This window comes from Oreochromis aureus, linkage group 8, assembly GCF_013358895.1.
Source record: "Oreochromis aureus strain Israel breed Guangdong linkage group 8, ZZ_aureus, whole genome shotgun sequence".
Lineage (NCBI taxonomy): Eukaryota > Metazoa > Chordata > Actinopteri > Cichliformes > Cichlidae > Oreochromis > Oreochromis aureus.
Genome location: NC_052949.1, coordinates 23,636,033 through 23,657,760, shown reverse-complemented (window position 1 = coordinate 23,657,760; position 21,728 = coordinate 23,636,033). Strand labels below are relative to the sequence as shown.

The window sequence follows — 21,728 nt, the reverse complement described above, 5'->3', positions numbered from 1 at the left end:
GCAGTGAGTAGAGGGCCCACTAAAGGACATGGACCCTCACACACCCCTCAAGTCTGTTTCTGATTGTTTGGTCAGAGACATTCATACAAGTTTCCTCCTGGAGGAGCAGATAGCGGTCCTGCAGATGGGTTATGGACCTTCTACGGCCCTGTCCAGCTCTCCTAGAGTAATTGTCTGTTTCCTGGAATCTCCTCCATGTTCTTGACAGTGTGTTGGGAGACACAGTAAACCTTCTGGTAATGGCAAATATTGATCCTAGAGGAGTCGGACGACCTGTTTAACCTCTTTAGGGTCAGGGTATTGTCTCATGCTACCAGTAGTGACACTGACCCTAGCCAAATGCAAAACTAGAGAAAATAAAAACAACTGAACAGATGAGGTGGGAAAAATGTCAGTGGCCTACACTTTTAAAACCATTCTTGTTTTGGGTGGGTTTCCTCATTGTTGCATTAACATTAATGTTAATTTCATTAACACCAAAGCAATCAAAATTGACCTACCACCACCTCTAACTACTTAACTGATCAGATCTACCTTTAACTAACTTAATACTATACTCTGATTAAATGGGGATCCTTTCATTTTTTGAGGAGTGTGTAAGTTTAAACAGTAAGGGAAATTTTTAATTTATTTAACACCCGTGAACAAGTTTTTGCATGTTGTACAAAAATGTGCACCCATAATAACAGTAATTCTTTAAAGTTTATAAAGATTCCCACTCATAGTTCATTTGCATATTTTTTGTATTAGTGATGTTAGTTCCCATTATCAGTGGCATTAAATGCAGACCTGTAACATGTGACAGCAGTTTGTGTCCTAAATCGGAATACTGCTTTTACTGTTTACTGATTTGACTGTTTGGTGATGTTGCCATAGGTAGGAATGTAGATCAACCAGTAAATCGACAACTTTGCCTTTTCACACTCTATGACACTATGACAGACTGGCACCAAAGCCTCACCCATCTATCTGCTAGACTCCAACTCCACTATCCCCCTGTATACTCATGACATCAAGAATCTGGGACAAAGCAACCCATAGTGTGAAATCTACCCTTTTTTTTTTTAGCTCAGAATCCATGGGCTCCATCATGAAGGTGATAATTCTCACCTCTCCTGCTTTGGCTCCACTATGAGCTGGACTTCATGAGTCAGTGATGCCAGAATGACCATATCATTCATGCAAAGTCACCAAACTGGAAAACCTGGGTCTGACACAAATTAGCCAGTTGGAATGACCACGTGTATCTGCAGCCCATTTTTATTCATTAATATTTGTTTCCTTGTATTTCTACATTTGATGTAGAAAGTACAGACTTAACATGAGCCATAGAGCAACAACACCCACATTAATAGCCAAATTGCGTCAGATAAAAATAAGCTGGAATTATCCTGTAAGTCAACAGCTCATCTCTCATCTTGTCTCTCTGCTATCGATTTGCTCATATTGTCCTCGCTTTTATTTTTTAGGAATTTTGTCTGACTGGGTTTGAACACTTCTTTGATGCTTATTCATCATGCACACCGTTGTATTTGCATTCCTCCATTCTTCTACCATTTGCATTCCTGTCTTCCTCTCTGTCTGCCGCATTAGAAAACTTCATTTGTACTGAAAATGAAAGGATGAAGAGCACAGCGTCTTCACAATGAGGACACATTATGCATCCTGTGTGCTCATACAATCAGCGTCAAATGGTGGACACAACATGCACACCTGTCATTACACACACACACACGGTCATGGCATTATGAATGTGACTGCAGATGCATTTATTTATTCTATCAGATTGCTATTTAGCGCAGATTAAAGATAATAGGTTAAAGTGTGTAATTTTCTGAGCCTCTGACTGATATAGCTACACCTTATCGACTGGCCTGGCACTTAGCATGGTGAATGAGGGTAAGCACGCTAATGTGTGAACATATATGCAACAGAGCTGCCAGTTTGATGGGGATAACAATCTATCTTTGTGTACGGCCTGATTACTCTGTTTTTGTTACTACTCTAGTCTCAATTGCCCCTTCCTCTGTGTGAGCGTGTAGCGGCTAATGACACGGACGTGGGTGTCATCCTGTAAAATCTCATGACTGCAGCAATCTGCAACAGGCAGTTGCACTGCATAATTTACCATGCAATCACTTCTCATGGGCAGTCTTAATCTGGATGTAATAGCTGCTCATCAGAGCTCTATTAACCCCTTTTTCCATATAGCTTTTTGATGACGGTGATGTCTAAACATTCTCACACACATCATGCAGAAACAATGTCACCCAGGTCGAGATAAGACCCCACAGACAGACATTATGAACTCCCGGGCCATTTCACACACACTCACTCCCCCAGACCAGGGAATTGCATAACAGCTGATAATTTATTTTCTATTGTTTGTGCAGAGTGCTTTGGAGAGGTCACTTGCTTTTTTTAACTGATACGTGTACATCCGGTTATACCTGCTCGATTCTGATAGCAATTCTTTTAACATTTATTTCCATCCAAAAAGCAAATGCACACTGTCAAAAAGATTTCCGTCTCTTTTGAGCCTCCTAAGTGTTCTTATATAGCAGCCATTTGTCATTTCACCCCTGTTGCCAACATGCATTTGCTGAAGTTTCATGAATACTTCATGGCTGCTAGTTGAAAACAGTTTATCGTCTAGCTAGAGTGTCTGTGTACATTGACTCGCAGTGAAGAGAGGCTATACTGTGATAAATGGAGTTCCAACCTTTGAGGTCAGAAGGTAACAGCTATAAATGTGAGAGCCTGTCTGAGTGTCCATCTCTGTGAAAAATCAGCCTGCCTGGAGCCCAACTCTGATCAGATAAGTGGGAAACAACAAACAGAAAGCAGTGGGGGGTACACTCACATTAGACTAAATAGTTTTCTACTACAACACACTGTTCATATTATCATCCTGCTGTTTTATGAGCAGGCGTCAGTGGCACCAGACATAATGCAGATTAAGTCAGAAAAAGCCTTAATAGCATCAAATGGAAGATCTGTTTGGTGGTAACCCACTGCACCCATGGTGTCACACCTCTAAGAGAAGAACTATTAAGCTGTCACATTCCATTAAACATGCACAGGTTAAAAAAAGACTTGTCAGGCATTAGTGACAAACTGAAGTTAATATTTAGAGTGTAAGACAACACCAAGAACAGACAATATAGAGTACACAGCTGTAATGTGAGTTGGCCTAATGCTCTGCAGGCAAAAACTCCTTTACAAGTTAGCTGAAGTATTACTCTACCCTACTGACGTATCCACTTGCTAATACATGTTATGGATAACGTGCATGTGCCAGCACTTGTCTATTGAATTCTGTCCAATATGATCATTAACCTCTGCCTGTGGATCATTTTTGCATGTCCCCCATGGACCTATTAAGATAATCGTAATAGAGCTGTTTCATTTAAAGATTGTGCCGCATTCCTTTCAGTGAAAGTTGTTTAGTAAGCACATTAAACATCTGTCCTCTACTCTGACCTGCATCCTGTTTCTCTTTAATTGGATAAAAGCATTTTTTATGCTAGTGTTTTATTTAAAGGTACAGCAAGTATTTTTGGGTGGAGGGTATTTAATAGAAAAAAATAGACCGCTGTGCTTTAATTGAATGTTATCCATATAGTGCAGAATTACAACAGCAGTCACCTCAAGGTACTTTATATTATAAGGTACAATACATTTTTTTATTTATTGTTGTAAATAAAGAAATTACTGGTCATCAGTTTGTGGAAGCCATCATGTTGCCCTGTCATCTTAATAACATTGACTGAGGTAGACATCACTATTCCATTCTATTGTGTTTTATATGTGCGCAGTAAACCTTATCAGTTACTTTTAATTTAAAGGTAATAAAGAGCTCTTCATTTGTACATGTATATTTTCATTGTTTCTTTCTCATTATGATTTTCTATGCCTCCTCCATTGTTCTCTCTTCTCCCTCATTTCCACCTCCTCACCTCAAGCCTCAACAGCAGATGGTTATAAGCTAACATTTTGCCAGCTAATGCCAGGCTCTAGTCTCCTAATAATCACACTTCCCCTCTGATAAACAGTTTGAGAGAGATGAGAGTTTATTAGCTAAGAGTAAAAGTCCAACAATGTTTAAAGACAGTTATGCCAATGCCAGCTAACGGTAGCTAACGTAGGCTAACAGCAGCTATCGCCTGACAACGCTTACTAAGACAAAAGTTCAGATATCCTCAACAACTTCCATCAGTATCACTATCATCAGACAAAAGAGAGGTTCATTAAGTTGTTGACTCATATCAGACTCTTTTCACAAAGTTTTACTGTCTTCCCTACAGAAAATAGACAAGGATAACCAGTATACTGACATCTAAGATGAACAGCTAACTGACAGCAAACACTCACTACTGATGAATGGCAGCCAGACCTTTTTTGTCCTGCAGTGGTCACTGTAGCTAGTATTATGCAGGCTAAATGGTGGGGGTAAATTCAGCTGACTGCAATTTACTGACACCTAGTGGTAAAATGTTATACACTGTAATTTTACAATTGTTCTTCTAAGTAAAAAGGGAGAACTACACGTCTTTGACCTGACATGCAGTTTTATTAACATGTAGTCCATATTCAGCCTGTAGCAGTGACAGAAAGCCAACAACACTGTGTAGTTTATATCAGCCTCTCTGCAGCAGATAACGTCTGATGACTACGCTTAGGCAAATTGCTGCAGTGGTAGTTGACGCTGACTCTGTAACTATTCAGTTAAAATAACAAACACAATCTAACAAATTGCCATTGCTGTATATTTTTTATTTACTGCATGTTTGTGTTTGTGTCTGTGGGGTTGTCATGCGAGTGTGTCTCAAGTGTTGTTGCATATCAGTTTGTTGCACACGCCCCTGTCGCATGGAAATAGAGGGCACAGGGGTTACAGAGTGAAAGAGAGAAGGAGAGAGAGCAGCATGCATTTCCTGCATACCTCTCTGCTGTCCGTTCTCTGCGTCTTCTCCCTCCCACTTTCAGGCTTCTCATCGAGAGTACCTCACTGGTAGCTCTGTTCCCCTCCCTCCCTTTCTCCCTGCTTTTGCTCTGCCCTCTCTACCTCTGGCACTCACACTCTCTCTATTACTCTCTCTCTCAGTCAAACAGAGGATTCTCCATAGCCAGCTGTAGCTTAATGTGATCCTCACTTCTGTGATTGTTTCACTGATGCTTTCTTTTTCCCCCCCTTTTTTTTCTCTCGCTCTCTCTTCCGATTTAATTTCTGCCGATGCTGACATCCTGTACTTGGATGCTGCTAAGGTGCACAAAGAGTGGAGGGAATAGGAGAGAACTTTTAAGGCTGCTATCAGCGCACCATTCTCTTGAATCAAGACACGTTAGATTGGTTGGTTTGCTGTCGAGAGACGAGTCAACAGTGGAGGGGTTTTTCTTGTAGTTGATGACTCATTTAGGTCATTTTCCTCCTTCAGGACTCCCGGATTTAAATTTCTTTTCCTTTGCTCCACCTGTGGGTTTCCCTTCTAACACACTCTGTGGGGACTTTTATGAAGTGTGAAATTTGTCCAGCAAGTGTGAAGTTTGACAGAGCATGGCCGGTAGAACCACAGCTGAGTGTTGAACCTCTTCTGTCCAGTAAAGCAGCCCAGGTAAGTCATCCAGTTCACTTTATTTCCCAAATAGATTTGTAATTAGTAGGAACTGCTGTTCTTATCTGAGCTCACCAGGAAATTCTATTACTGAAGGCTAAAATGTAATATAAGCCCAGCCTGACTTTATCTCTGCCCTTGGTGCTTTTTGGTACTACTTAAGTCACAACGGAGAAATGACTTCTTGGTGATTTCTGTCTGAATCTTGACCGCTGAGCATTAATCTTGACAAGAACATGTCTATGACTCAGTAAAGAGATCAGTGCAACAACTGGATCAACTCTGATACATTTAGCTTTAGTCTTACTTCTGAGAAATGACTTAGATCATTTTTCAGTTGTGCAATGTTCATGAGACTCTTTTTCTTAAGTTGTGCGGTAGTCAGATGGGAATAAGCAAAATTTTCTTTAGAAACTAAGATTCATGGTTCCAGCCTAGACCTCAATGTGTAACTAACTGACCAAGTTAGCAACTCACAGTATGTTTACTTTAAGTTCAGCACATAAGTCATAATTCTGATTCATAACACGGAGTCATGACTTATTCAAAGAGCATACAAGACCATAGGCTACATATTTGTTAGTGCATGATAAAAAAACAAAATTCTTCCCATTTAAAACCTTGCAGAAAATTATGACACATTTTCGCACCAGAGCTTAAGATTGTGCTAATGTTAATCAGACAGATAACACTCAATAACTAGAGCGCTAATTTCCATCAAAGATTATTTCAGTGTCAGATTTTCTGCGTCATTTGAGTCACAGTGCGCAGACTGAAGCTAAACATTAGTAGCACAGTTTCAAAACTTGGGATAACGCCTCAGTTCTTGACCAGCTTGGTCTTACTAAAACACTGCTGTGGTAATTTTTATTAATCAGATTAAACTTTAGTCAGACTGAAATTTAACCTTTTGTTTAGCAGTTTTGACACTTTTTGGTATCCACCTCTGTAAATATGCAATGAGTCAGAGACTCAGAGTTAGAGATGGTTTAGATCTTTACCTATTGGCTTGTTTTTTTCAAAATGGACTTGATAGCTTACAGAAAATAGGCCAGTATAGTTTTTTTAATACTTTAGCAATCTGTTAATAAATCCCCAAAATGTTCCACTTCATTAAAATAGGCTATATTGGAGAGCTAATATATCATTTCCCTGTTCCCATACGTTTCTCTTGCATCCAGACATGACAACAGTGTCCATGGAGCCTGTGGGAGTCCTGGTGGAAAAGGGGGGCAATGCAACCGACTCTCCTCTGAACTCACTCGAAGATACAGCCGCCACCTTTACCATTGGAACCATCCTCTCCATCATGTGTCTCATTGGAGTCTCCGGGAACATCTACACCCTGGTGGTGATGTGCCACTCCATGAGGTCTGCAGCCTCCATGTACATCTACATCATAAACTTAGCTTTAGCAGATCTGCTGTATCTTCTCACCATCCCCTTCGTAGTCTGCACACACTTCCTGAAGGGATGGTACTTTGGAAATGCAGGGTGTTGGACTCTGATAAGCATGGACTTCCTCACCATGCACGCAAGCATCTTTACTCTGACAATCATGAGTACAGAGCGCTACTTTGCAGTGCTCAAGCCACTCGACACAGTGAAACGATCGAAAAGTTATCGCAAAGCTATCGCCCTACTTGTCTGGGTAGCTTCTCTAATCCTCACCCTACCGATGATCGTGAGAATTCAACTGGTGGCAGTGGGCACCAAGTCTATGTGTCAGACCACTTTGTCACCGCTCTCCTACAAGATTTACCTCTCCTTCCTGTTTTGCACTAGCATTGTTGCTCCAGGACTGATTATTGGCTATCTTTACATCCAGCTTGCACGCACTTATTGGATTTCACAGACGGAGACGTTCAAGCAGACCAAAAAATTACCAAATCAAAAGGTAAGTTAAGCACAAATTAATGTGTTTAATGTGACTATTTTGCTTTATCATTGCACTTACTGTCTTAGCACTTAAAGGTTTTTGTGTGGACTGAATATTTAAATGCCACTACTCAGCTATCTATGCCAATTCTATTCAAAGCCACATTTCTTCCTGGAAACAAAAGAGCAATACAGTGTTTCCCACAGATTTAAAGCCCTTGTCACACAGGTTTAGAGACTGGTTGGTGACTGCCTGGTAACCTCGGTTGTTAGAGAAAAGTCAATGTCATGACTGACTGGTTGCCAAGTGGTTGCAAGAGGTTGCTTGGTGAGACTGATAACAATGAGATAAAAACCTTCAGGCAATTGCCATCTGCTAGTCTGCTAGTGACCACAACAACCATAGAGGTTTTTTGGTACAAAACCATTTTTGAGACCAATTTCACTTTACAGTATGACAGTCAGCAACCTTCAACAACCACTCGGCAATGAGTCATATTTTTCTCTAGTGATCGTAGGTGGCCAAGCGGCCACTAGCCATTCTCTAGGAGTTTATCACAGTGGGACATTATTTATAAATGCCTTCCAATAGTGTCAAAAATTGACAGTTGAAAAAAAATAGATTGAAATCAAAGAATTGGTTTAAGATTTAGAGAATGGAATGGCTTGGTAAGGACCTTGGAAAGATTAAGTAGCCACTTGGTTAATATTGGCCTCATCCCCTTTGTCAATGTTGGAAGACATATCCCACGACTTTGCACACGTAAAAATGCTAATGTGACATACTAATAGCATTAATACCACTCCATTACTATTAAAGATCCTGTATTAATATGTTACATAACTAAGAATATGTCATTATAATTATACAACTTTAGTTTAAGAACAAAAACCACAGAGAAATGGCGCGTGCGACTATTACACTATTATGTATCACTATTATTAGATAAACTCTTTATTAGTCTACAGATAATTATAATGTTCTAGATTTATCTGCTCATTATTTTTTCAGCCAAGCACACCCTTATATACAAAAGCTGGAATGGAAAAAATAAATGTTACTTAGGCCAAGCTTCGTACAATATACTCTGAAACAACTATATCAATAAGAGAGCATCACATAATATCTTAAAAATTCTTCAGTTATTTTCACACAGACTCTCCAACTCGATCTCAGTTCTCCTTTTTTGGTGAGCTGCCTCACCCTCGGCCTCGTCTCTTGCATCTTTCCCAATGTTCAGCTCAGCAGGAGATGAACACATCCATCAACACCAACCTAATGAATATGTTTGAAGTTAGACACAGTGGTGCTGTACAAACCTCCATAGACATTCCACTACTAAACAAGATGTACTTCATGCAGTGTTTGTCTGATGCGCATTCCATTTTTTTTCATAGCAGGGCTTAAGATGGTTTTATTTTCGCCCGACGCGCTTAAATGTAACCCATCAGTTGTATTTAAGGGTGAGAATCTTGAAGCGCAAGGGAAACTATAGACTGCCCTACCTTTAAAATTGCTACTATTTGATATCCTAACAGTTCTCTCCTTCCCTACCAGGGCTGTGCTTCACTGTGAACCTCTTGCTGTTATTGTGCTGCACCAAGAAATGAAAATTACGTCAGTATTCCCCACAGGGAAATAGTTTTGCAATAGTTGCTAAAGTCACACAAGAACACAAGAAACACAACACAACACAACCAAAGTCTATAGGAAGTTACTGAAAGGATTAAGGAGTTAACATTGGCTTCCATACAACACCTTAGACGAGTTACTGTATAGGGACACTATTAAAGATCTGGGGACAACCAGATTCACTGATAAAAAAAAAGTATAGATACTATTACAGTGCACAACAAGACTTGTTAAAGGTTAAGACTAATTTGAGTTGTAAACACTTGCCAAAGTCGCAAAAAAATCTCATGCATGCATTTTTTCGTTCTGTAATAAGTTTTTCGTTTAAGTATGCCAAATAGCTGACAATTATTATGTTAACATAATCCTAACCGTACCCATAACCAGAAATTGGTTGGTAGCTTATTTACCCTCTGACGACTAACTCATCATTAATAATGACCTTTAACCCAATCAAAATATGTAATTTTTATTAAATTGTTCTCCAAAGTCTTATCAGTTAGGAAACAAATCATTCTGATAACTGATACAGCTCAAAAACTATTTGCATTCTTTCCACAAAAGCTCTTTTTGCCTTTGTCCAGAACATAGGGGTTTTGTAGGGTTTGGGTTAAGTCCTATCACTTGGCTAAAGTGATATAACTGAAATGTCTTTTTTTATTAGTGCAGAGGACCTTCTACAAAGTAGCCAAGATATAGTGACATTTACCTGAAGTCATTTGACCTAGCAGCACCACATAAGATATCACATTAAAGAAGCAGATGTTTGGTTATGAACAGTATTAATAGATTACTATGGTCTTGCTACTATTTTACAGCAAATAAAAGTTAGTGTAATATATGTTGCGACAGCACATTATTGTGATGTTTGTCAAATTGGTGTGGAAGACCTTAAGTCTGCACTTTGTATTGGCCATTTTGTTTGCTTATCCATCCATCCACCCACCCACCCATCCAGGTTTCACAGTGTGAGAGCCTGTGTAGACCCTCAACTGGTTGCCAGTCCATCACAGGGCTAGCATTAACATTAGCTTGGCATTTTACATTCCAATATCAGGTGTCCCACCAAGTGAAATCTGAGTCTCACTGATGGCACCTCTTTGTGCTCTTATGTCCTTGAAGGTGCTGTACTTGATCTTTACAATCGTGCTCCTATTCTGGGCATGCTTCCTGCCCTTCTGGATCTGGCAACTGCTGGGCGAGTTTCACCCCTCGTTGCCTCTCTCCACCAAAGTCAAACGTAACATCAACTACCTGACCACATGCCTGACGTACTCCAACAGCTGCATCAACCCGTTCCTCTACACATTGCTCACCAAGAACTACAAGGAGTATCTGAGGAAGAACAAGCGCTTGTGGACAACTGGCAACTACTTCAACAGGAGGAGCCGTTTTCAACGTTCACCGCGTAGATCGCCATCTGCCAGCAGTCAGCAGTGCACTGAGAGCTTCATGCTCACGCACACGGCATCGCTACGAGCTCATAACAGCAGTTTGTGAGGTAGGAGCAGCTTTTTCTCTAACATTCCTGACATTTTAACTGATAAGAGAACAAGACAAGACGTTCCCTAAGTACAGCTTTGTGCTTTCGTCATTTCTGGCAATTAGGCATTAGCAAAATGAGAGTCATTGCATGCTTTAGAGTTGGTGGCTTTGTTGGAGTTTTCTATAACAGGAAAGACTGAGTTATGTGATTGCAGATAGCATTGAACACGTCTATTCATGTTCTCAGAATTCCTACTTGCTGGTATGCACAGCATCAAAACTGTCGTGCTTTTTTGATAACTGTTGCTAGATTGATCTATGTTAGCGCTGCCATCATTTTGGACTACAAACACCAATGGGAAAAGCACAATTGTACAGACAATACGGCCGAGAAAAGGAGCTTTCTAAGTAGAATAAAGCAAATCAATATTAAGCAATCAACTGTAAAAACTATTTCCCTTTAACCGTTTTCCCAAAACGCTGACAGGTAATTGTTCACAATCATCTCAGTCATTATTGTTGGCTCACAGTCAGCGTGGGAAGGAAACTATTTATCAGTAGTACAGAGGCTGTGTGTGTGTGGGGGTGTTGTCACAAAACTTTTCATAGGGATTGAAATGTAACAATATACAATCTAAGAGCCAAATAAAAAATGCCAAACCAAACATCTTAAAAAAGTCATCAATTAAATGGACCTGACAGGTATCATGTCTGACTCACAGATATCATTAACATAACTGTTTTAATGTGTGTATTGGACATTTTACTCTTCACTGATTGCATTGACAGACCTCTGTATGCTGATGTGACATGCAGAATAGTATTGTTATTTCTTAGGCATGGAGATAACATCTTATGCGGAAAAGTTGGTAAAACATCCGTAATCATAACTAATGAATTCTTAGTAAGTCCTAAGTGGTTATAGTTATTTGAAATCTACATGGACTAAGAGGTTACAACTCACTCACACTACTATTTTGTCAGAAGCTGTGGTGAAAGATACATATGCTCTTCCATAACATTTACCATGGCTGTGCCTACGATGCCCAGTGCATTTAAATGTGATGTAAATGGGCATGATTAAGTGTCTGTATGTCATGAATTTGGAGAGATGCCTGTTTCACTATAGCCTCACCATGGGCTTTGACAAATATCAATAATTTGATATCCAAAAATGGGAATTTTCAGATTTTCAAAGTTTAGCCGCAACATCGGCAGTCCAATTTTTTGTTACCCTCAAGAGTATCGTCGTCAACCTGCCGGGCAGGCGGTGCGATGGCCCAAGTTTGTCAATGCAGTAACTTGACCACGAGGTGACGAAAGAGTTTCATATTGATACCATAGGCCAGGGGTGGCCAACTCCAGGCCTCGAGAGCCGGTGTCCTGCAGGTTTTAGATGTGTCCTTGATCCATCACAGCTGATTTAAATGGCTAAATTACCCCCTCAACATTTCTTGAAGTTCTCCAGAGGCCTGGTAATGAGCTCATCATTTGATTCAGGTGTGTTGACCCAGGGTGTTATCTAAAACCTGCAGGACACCGGCTCTCGAGGCCTGGAGTTGGCCACCCCTGCCATAGGCATATCTACTAAAAATCTCTGACAAATTTCAATCTCAGTGACCTTGACCTCAAGGTCAAGGGCAGAGGTAGATGGTATTTCTGAAATAGCACTATTGCTTTTTAAAAAAAGTTTTTTTTATCTTGTTTTTGTTGTTGTTTATCTAAGGTGTGGGTGATGTTTTTTCCTCCACTGTGCTATTTAAATATTTGGTCACAAAAAATTATAATTATAAATAAAATTGTTAGCAAAAGTTTACATAAATCATATATTGTGGATTCTAAGTCACCCCCGATGATATAACGTACCCTAATACTAAGGTAGTCCTATTTTTGACTTCTGAAAATTGTGGTTACAACTATTCGTTACAGAGGAAGCTGGAGAAATGGTGACAGTGCAGCAGAGGGAAACAGAGGATGAACTCAGGGGGAGGGGGGACGAGGAGTAGAAAAGGTGGAGGTCTCAGGACACACAAACACTAACTTGGCAATAAGAGCTTTGGAAGGAGCGCTATGGGTGTAGCCAGCTGATGTACAATGCTTGTACTTGCTGTTCTTTTACAGATTATGTTCTATAGAAACAACTGATTACATTACAGTTATAATGCAGATCATATCTAAGTCCAGACTGCCACGGCAGGATATCACAGCTGAGCAGCTCAGCTCAGTTTTTATCCTCATACATTTACTAATGAAACGAATCTCATTTATGTTTCACAATAACATCCCGATTCTTTCTTTCCACAAAATGACAAATAGCAGGAAAATCCAATATTTATGAGCAGCTAATATATTGGTAGGGCTTTACTTTTGATTACTTGGTGGTTTGTGAATGAGAGTAGCAGTGTGTCATATATTACCACTCTTGGAAAACAATGTGCTGAGTGACGCCCACCATAATTCACAGAGAGAATACAGCTCCACATTAGTTCTTGCACACCACACATATGCATGCACATATTATTCTTCTCTAATGCCCTAACCACTGCCATCAAAGTAAGGCTTTCATGTGTATACAGTTGTGGTTTACATCCACTCATCATGGGCATGAATTTGATGGTAATTTGAGGGTTTTAAAGTTTTCTTTGAACTGTTCTGCTTCCAGGGTGTAGTGATTGTACAGCAATCATCTTTAATGATGTAAAACAACAAGATTTGGGTTTACAAGTTTCCATTTATTTTGGATTTAAGTTGGAACACTTAATGTAAATGACATGCATGGTAATCTGGGCTGGCTAATGGTTAGAAAGAAACAGTGTTGGGTAAGTTACTTTAAATTAGTAACTTAGTTACATTACTAGTTACTTCTCTAAAAAAGTAACTCAGTTACTTCAAGTTACTCGTTACTTTCAGAGTAACTAGTTACTAGGGAAAGTAACTTTGGTTTTACTCAGAATTCTCTTGTTAATGTGTTGCTTCCGTAACTGGATACCCAGCAAGATTGCCAGTCTTCTATCTTGCTTACTTGCCACAAGTGCACTGTGCCACCTACCAATAGAAAGGAAAAAATAATGCGCACATTTCCACGAGAGAAATCCCACGCCTGGACTGTCGTTGACCGCCGCCATGATTCTAGCCTGCTTTTTACATCCAACACAAAAACTGCAGTTGTGGTGCTTTTGATTGTACTCAGAACTTGGAAATTCTGCCTTCTGAATAGGAAGATGTAGGTAACACCAGACTGCAGATGAGCTGCATACAGAGCTGGACTTGGACAAAACAATCGTCCCGGGCATTTTGACTAGAGACCGGCCCACCATTATAGGAAAAATCATAAAGCCTTTGAATGAAAACAAACACTGTTGTGACAGTGATGTACACTGTTCTGATGGTATATATGTATCAATCTATCAATTGTTTGTTGTAAGACTCAGATAATTATTTTTTTTAAAAGCGAGACATTTTAAATGAGAATAATAAAGAAAAGTATTTCCTTGTGCCCCCTTTCCCTGTTAATGCCCTACCTGGCCCCTGGCAACACTTTGCTAGATCCGCCCCTGCACAGTTACCAGCTGTCAGCTACTTAGAAAAGGATCCTGGTGTTATTTGTCTCTCAGAAACAGTTCATAACTTCCTTCAACTCATTCATGTCACCTAAAAGGTAAACCTGTTTCTCCATCACCTGTTCAGCTCTGATGATTCAGTAAGGACATCTCCTGGTTTCATCTTCATGTTTCCCTCTCACCAGATAACCAAACCGATATCATGACCAGCAGCTTTACAGCTGTGGCTCCAGCAAACATCAGCTGATACTAGAAATTAATATTAAATAAATTCTAACAACAGCTGATCAAGCTTAAACGTGCTGCTGTTGTTTAACGCGACATCCGCTGGTTTCCTCTTTCTGGCGCAAAGTGGGCGATAAATAAACAAGAGAAAAAGCCGATCAGCTGATCATTGATCAGTTTCGTGATTGAAGTAGAAACGGAGAGAATGAGAGAAGAAGAGGCAGCTGTGCAGCTTCAGCTTTGTGTCTTTTTCATTGTAGCTGAAGTCCGGGACAAACTGTGTTCCTTTTCACCTCAGTACGAAACGCGTTTTTACAGGACGGTTGGCAACTCTAATAATTAACCGTATGAACAAAATAAAGTTCAACATCAGTAACATAGCACCCACCCAGCTGTATAGAAACTCCGTCATGCTAGCTAGCACGCAGTACGAAAATGTCAGCATACCGAAAATAAACTCCACCTAAACTTGGTTTATATCTGACCCAGATAAACTGCAGGTCATAACTTCTTACCTGAAGTTCAGTTCACCTGACACGGCGGCCGCTCTCCTCTTGCCTCCCTTTTCCTTCATCCACCTGCTGGCCTCCACCACTTACTAATGTTATTGAATCTGTGGAAGCTCCGCGATATCCACCACACGAAGTAACGAGTAACGAGCCTATCTAAATCCCAGTAACGAGTAACGCGTTCCTGGTTTTGGCATAATAACTAGTTACCGTGCTCGTTACCACAATAATAACGTAGTTACTGTAACGCGTTACTTAATAACGCGTTAGTCCCAACACTGGAAAGAAATCATCTTATACTGTTTTATGGTCAATTGAAACTCTACTCGTGATAAGAATGTTTGGCCGGCATACTTGACAAACATGATTTGCAACAGGAAATAGGTTTACATCGCTAAAAGTAAAACAAAACAAAACAAAAATAGTACAATTGTCCATGTGTTGCCCTATACTACTGTAGGACCGAAAAATACAGAGCCTACAATAAACACACATGCTAGTAAATACTAGCTAAGATGCTAAGTTAGCATTGAGCATTACTGGCTAATGCTAAACTGGCAGATAATTAAAGTTTCATTTTCTTAACAGTCTATAACATATAATTGTCTGTGTGTTGCCGTATACTACTATAGGGTAACAGACAGAGAAAATATGGATATATTATTGATTTTACACTTGATAACCATTGTTTTGCTAACAAAAACAAAAGCCTACACAAATACACAAGCTAACATAAACCTAGCTAAACTAGGTTAGCATTAAGCATCACTGGCTAATTCTAACCTGGCACATGCTTAAAGTTTTTTATTTTCTAAACACTCTATTACTTGTGTTACATACAGAAAATGCATGTGTGTCTTAAGGTGGCTGCTAAGCGTTGGCTCTCTCATAAGCAATCACAACATCCCCTGACACTTTTTAATTTAAACCAGCAAGATATATTAAATTGCTGTTTTAAGTATGAACTTTTAATTATAATGACATTTGAACAGCTTACATTCCCTGAAGAAACACAGGGGGGTTTAAAAGCTATTATAAACTTGGCAAACCACCAGCTAAAAAAACAGGGGGGAAAAGGGCACTTGGACCCATATCACCAAGTGGATTGACTTTATATCATGTTATTGTAGATTGGAATTAAATGTAGATGTGCCAGGATTCTTTGCCTGTAAAACAGCAATATACTTTGTGCAACTCTCACGAAGAAAAAAAAAATAAATTACTTCAGGATAGATACTTAGCTGTCAAAGAAAAAAATATTTAATTTATCTCAATCATTCAACTATTGCATAGTGGCATCTTCCCCTCCCTACACCCAAAGGCTGCTTCACACTCCTGACTAATGAAAAGTGCTGCATGTTTCCAGCTGAAGGCTGGCTCAGTGAGACTTTAACACCTTCTGAGAGACAAATTTGGAACAAATGAGCTCATTGCGTCTGTTAATTTTTTTTTTAAAACTTGTAACTTTACTTTTTATTAGTGTCCACACACGTCTTTGGTTGGCCAAAGCAACTCTTTGTAAAATGGCCCCTTGACATTGCACAAGTGCTACCTGATATGTTTTTGTACTAAATGCGAAGGTAATGGATACATTTTTCCCTCCATTAAAGGTTGTACATGGTGACAACTGCCTGGCAGGCTGTGTCAAAGTCCCCTAACTCCTAATGCGTCCTCGCAGAAGCATGTTTATTGCAGCTTAGGCCAGAAATAGGAGGAAACTGGGATTTTTATGCACTTAGTGTGGAAAATGTATCCCGTAGGGTTTTGTTGTTAAACAGGGCAATGGTTTAACAGTCAGTGCATGACCATATGGAACCTCGTCCTTGACAAACTGAATTATTCCATACTTGTACTGTAAAAGATGAATGGCTATAAAGAAAAAAGAAACAACATTATACATTCACATATTTTGTGTGTACATCATATGATTTTGAACAGCAGCTATGTGTAGCATGCTCTAAAAATACAGTAAAATGTCATTATTGCAGTGGCAGGTCTAAATGCTTGCCCTTTTCCTTCCAGATAAGCAGAGGAAATTAGTCAGTAAGGGATGTGGGAATATGCATGAATGATTTTGCAGTAATGATTGTCTGTGCATGAACATAAAAAGTGAATAATTCATACACAAAAACAGACAATTGCCTCCAATAAATTATTCATTACTTTTAAAGCACTGTCTTTCAGTGATTTTATATGTTGATTTTGGTGCTAGGAAAAGTCTTCTGATGCCCGTGAGTTATTTAGGGGAAAAAAATAAGGCAAAGGAAAACAAATAAAGAGAAGGGAAAAGAGAGATTCCTGGATTAAAGTTGTAATTGTTGATAAAATCTCGTTTAGGGCTCCTACCACTCTGTAAATGGAAATGCAGGTCTGCGTGAGAACCTGCCACTTTGATCTCGTCTGAAACATTGCATCATTATGTAATAAAGTTTCATGAGTATGCTTTCTGTGGCAATTAACTCCAGTTAGAAACATCATTTAATATATCTCAACACATTTTTGCTGGATTATTGTGAAGCTTTAATAGTTCACTGACAATGGCAAATCATATTATATTGTAATTAAGCTCAGATCAAATTTTGTAGTTATTAATTCAAATATCTGTCTTTGCACAAAATGTTGTCTCAAAACAACACAGCTTTATATATTTTATCCTCCCAGTGTTTTTGTCCTGTGGTTTCAGGCACTTTCAGCTTTAAATATTGTGCACCAAACTATTTACCTACCATTAGTTCATTCATATATGCAACTTTTGCACATTACAATAAAATAATCATTTTTGAGAACTCTTCTTAACATCAGAGTCCAATTTACTTTAATGCATGCACTTATTGAAAAAGTACGATTTAGCGTTTTCTCTTATATTTACCATAGTCGTAACTGTCAGTTTCACTCACTCACAAATTAAAAATCAGTGCAGAAAACCAGATGTTCTTTCTTATTCATCTGTGTCATGTTAGTCGCAGCTAATGTAGCTTTAACCTCCTAAGACCCGAACTCTTCCACGGCATGCATTTTTAATTTCTCTTTGATATTTGGGCATATTGGGGCCCGATGAATGTAAAAACAAAGAATTTCCAGATTTTTTTTTTTTACCTTATTTTTGTTTTTAAGAAAAATGAGAGCCACAAATTCATTTAAAATTTTGATAGAACAGTAGCAGTATAATGTCCTCGTAAGTGGATATCAGGCCCATGTAGAGCAAAACTGAGTATTTTGGTCTAAATAACCAAAAATGTGATTTCCACATATGTGGACGGCAGGTCCTAGGAGGTTAAGCTACATGCCCAAAACAAACTTGTAGTAGCTTCTGGGAAGTGCCTAAACCTGAATTCTACCTCAACATCTCGAGCTGGCAATAGCTGTGGTTGCAAAAACACTTCTGGTCATTAGAAGTCCATCCATCCGTTTTTCTTCCGCTTATCCGGAGCCGGATCGTGGGGGCAGCAGTCCCAAGCAGAGAAGCCCAGACCTCCCTCTCCCCAGCCATCTCCTCCAGCTTGTCCGGAAGATATAAAGAAAGGTGGCTATATTGGTCGCTGATTTGTTTTTGTTTTGTTTTTGAATGTCAGAAATGTATATTTGTGAATGTGGAGATGTTATATTGGTTTCACTGGTAAAAATAAATAATTGAAATGGGTATATATTTGTTTTTTGTTAAGTTGCCTAATAATTATGCACAGTAATAGTCACCCACCATAGTCAATAGCTAAAACTAAAAACAAACTAAAAACTACTTCCAAAAACATTCAGCTTTTATATTAATGAGTTTTTTGGGTTCATTGAGAACATGGTTGTTGTTCAATAATAAAATTATTCCTCAAAAATACAACTTGCCTAATAATTCTGCACTCCCTGTATGAAAAAAACCCTTTCTGCTTTGATCTATGTAAATATTTTACTATTACAGGATCAGTTACTCATTTCAGGTCATGCTGAATAATTAATTGAGGCTAATGACTTCTGACAGACAAGTCACTGGCATTGCTAGTTGGTGTTATTGTCAGACTCGCCTTCCCTGCATCCATTTATTTTTTAAACCAAAATAGCAGCGAAAACGCTAGAGACGTGAAGGACTACACAAACCACCAATGACATCACGATAGTCACGTCCATCTTTGATGCTGTCTAAGGACTGAAGCAGACATGAGGAGTCAGCTAAACAGATCCTGAAAGCTAGTTTTGTTCTAAGTTTGAATTCATTTAGAAACATGTCTAAAACCTCAGTGATGCTTAATGAGTTAACATTCTGATTCCCTTGTACTTGATGCAACTTTTTTCATATGGGCATTAGAACTATTTAGACATCTGTAAACTGACAAGTTCCCCGGCTTATAAACTATAAACTGGTTATTTGGTTTAATGCTAACAAACTAAACTAAACTACAAATATGGTGAACATTATTTTGGAAAGAGCTGCTATTTTCTCATTTTAGTGATACACATGATACGTGAGTTATGAATCTAAACAGAAGACTTTCTTTCTCATATATCTTTGCTAACCAACTTGTATGACCAGTTGCAAAGTTGTTTATGCATATATGTTTGGTTGCGATGCTTGTTATTTCAATAAATGATCAAAGCTATAAAATATGTCTAGTAGGTCTTACATGTTCACAGCCTCTATAGCCTATATAGCCATGCACACATTTTTTCCAGATGAACTGGAAGATCAAACAGGAGGATCCTTGACTGCTAGCAGCGCTGCCTAATCATTCCCTGTCAGACCAGACATGTTCCAATTTTAATTATAATTACTTTAATCCCATGTCCAAAGCCGGGCAAATCAACACCACTTTAAAGATATCCCCATCTCTCACAGGCTGTAGCAGACAATGCTACAGAGTTATTGATAGGCGACTCATTAACTCGGTTATCATCTTATAGCCCCTTTCCCATAGCGCTTTAATTTCAGCTGCCAAATGAAAATGCATTTGGACTTGGTCATGGCTTGGTTGAATCAAGCAGAGGTCACTTTTGTAAAAGGCATCCAGAAATGCAGATGCTAATTCTCTTCCTTTCTTTCATGACACTAAAAGGTTTATTGATTGCCCAGTCATTTATCTGAAAGCTGATTACATTGACTTGGCTCACACTGGGAATTGGAAATGGGAATTGCTATTCTCTGGTCACAGGTGATAGGAAACTTTGAGTATAATAGCTAAAGACTGTGTTGTCAAAGAAAGTCTCTGGTGTGATCAATAAGCACCATCACTCACCCTCTTCTGTTGTTCAACAAGATTATACAGTATAGAGACGTAGATTGATTGAGTGCCTCCCTTATCTTACCGGGGTTCATGTTAATGGTCCAGTGCTCATTTAGCAAAGGTCATAAGCTGAAGAAACCCTGGCTCCACAGATGATTCGGGTCACACTCACAGAATTTTCAGCACCGAAAGAGCTCACGTTATATTTATTTTTTCTGTCCCAGATTCCAGTCAGACACTTTGAATGGACTGGGAATTACATGAGTTTAGCAAAGTAAGTGCACAGGAATTGATAAGAAACTTCAGTAGGTGACAGCAAGCGGCAGCATTTTATTTTCAGTGTTTCTCTTTTGTGCTTTGAAATATTTCCACAGTTTTGCTAAGGGTTGCCTTCTCATATGGTTTACTCAGTATATGTGTGATTTTTACACATTCATTTCCAATGAAAACCTTTCAGCCCTTTTCAGATCCTGTAAAATGAGTTAGTCTAAATGGGCACAGTAAAACAAAAAGAAGAGAAACTGTTTTTTAGGCCTCAAACATGATTATTTACAAATTGTAAATATTGCATTTGTATTTCTTGCAACATTGATATTAAGACAATTACAAGACGTATGGCCAGATGTACTGAGCAGGGTGTTTTTTTAAGGCTTCAGTCAGAAAAGCCATAGCTGTGAGTAAAAAGTCCTGCGATGATCCTTCCCTCTAAATTCACGAACAGAGAGGTGTAGTCATTTCCTTTTCACAATGACCATCATAGACCTAATTAGGGTTGTAAATGAGCTGACGTATGAGTAATCTACAAATGACACAGTTACAGCTTGTTACTTGTGATGTGTGAAACATAATATAGGTTTTACAATGTTTGTGTGTGTCTCTCAGGAAACTGCATGGCAGTACTGACCAAGCAGAGAAAGCAAAAGGTTGGTTCTCTGTGGGAGAGTTTGAAGTTTTTGTGGACGAAATTTAATCAAATCAGTGTTTGACATGCTCGAAAAAGTGAATTTTGTTGACAATAAATTCTGTGCTCATTCTCCATTTATGGTTGGTGGCCTGTTGTTTTCTTTTTTCCTTTTCTTTTTTCTTTTAGTAACCAGCAGTTTGTGGGAAACACTGTTTGCTGCCTTTGGTATTTAAATGTAGAAAACTGTGGGAAATCTTATACTGTTCAGCTGAAGCTTTGATATATTTCATATAAGGTGCATGGGCATCCATCCATCAGCTTATTTTCTGTCATTTATTTGGACCCAGATCTTTCTCTCCCAGACTCCTCCAGAGCTTCCAGGGAAAGACACCAAGGTATTCTCAATCAGTTGAGAGATGCATTCTCTCCAGTATGTCTGGGTTTGTTCCAGGGTCTCCTACCAATAGAGTATAACCAAAAAAATCCTCCCTTAGAAGGAATTCAGGAGGCATCCATGTCAGACGATCAAACTACATCAAGTAGTTTCTTTCAATGTGCAGGAGTAGTGGTTCTATTCTGAGGCCCAAAATTATGAGCAAGGGACCCAATACTCAAGATACAATAAGAACCTCCACAGAACATCCTGAGGGACACAGTTAGGTGTCCCCCTTCTCTAAGTCCATAAAACATATGTAGGCTGATTGCAACGAAA

At 39.1% G+C, this 21,728-nt stretch overlaps 1 protein-coding gene across 1 annotated transcript in view; it reads left to right on the top strand.

Annotated features, from left to right (window-relative positions):
* The first annotated feature begins 5,063 nt into the window (after positions 1–5,063).
* LOC116327326 (urotensin-2 receptor) overlaps positions 5,064–21,728 on the top strand; it is a 64,418-nt gene continuing 47,753 nt past the window's right edge. The window contains exons 1-3 of the mRNA XM_031748884.2: positions 5,064–5,615; positions 6,797–7,512; positions 10,249–10,627. Coding sequence (XP_031604744.1) covers positions 6,799–7,512; positions 10,249–10,626 — 1,092 coding nt within the window. The 5' untranslated portion in view covers positions 5,064–5,615; positions 6,797–6,798 and the 3' untranslated portion in view covers position 10,627. The remainder of the gene's footprint in view (positions 5,616–6,796; positions 7,513–10,248; positions 10,628–21,728) is intronic.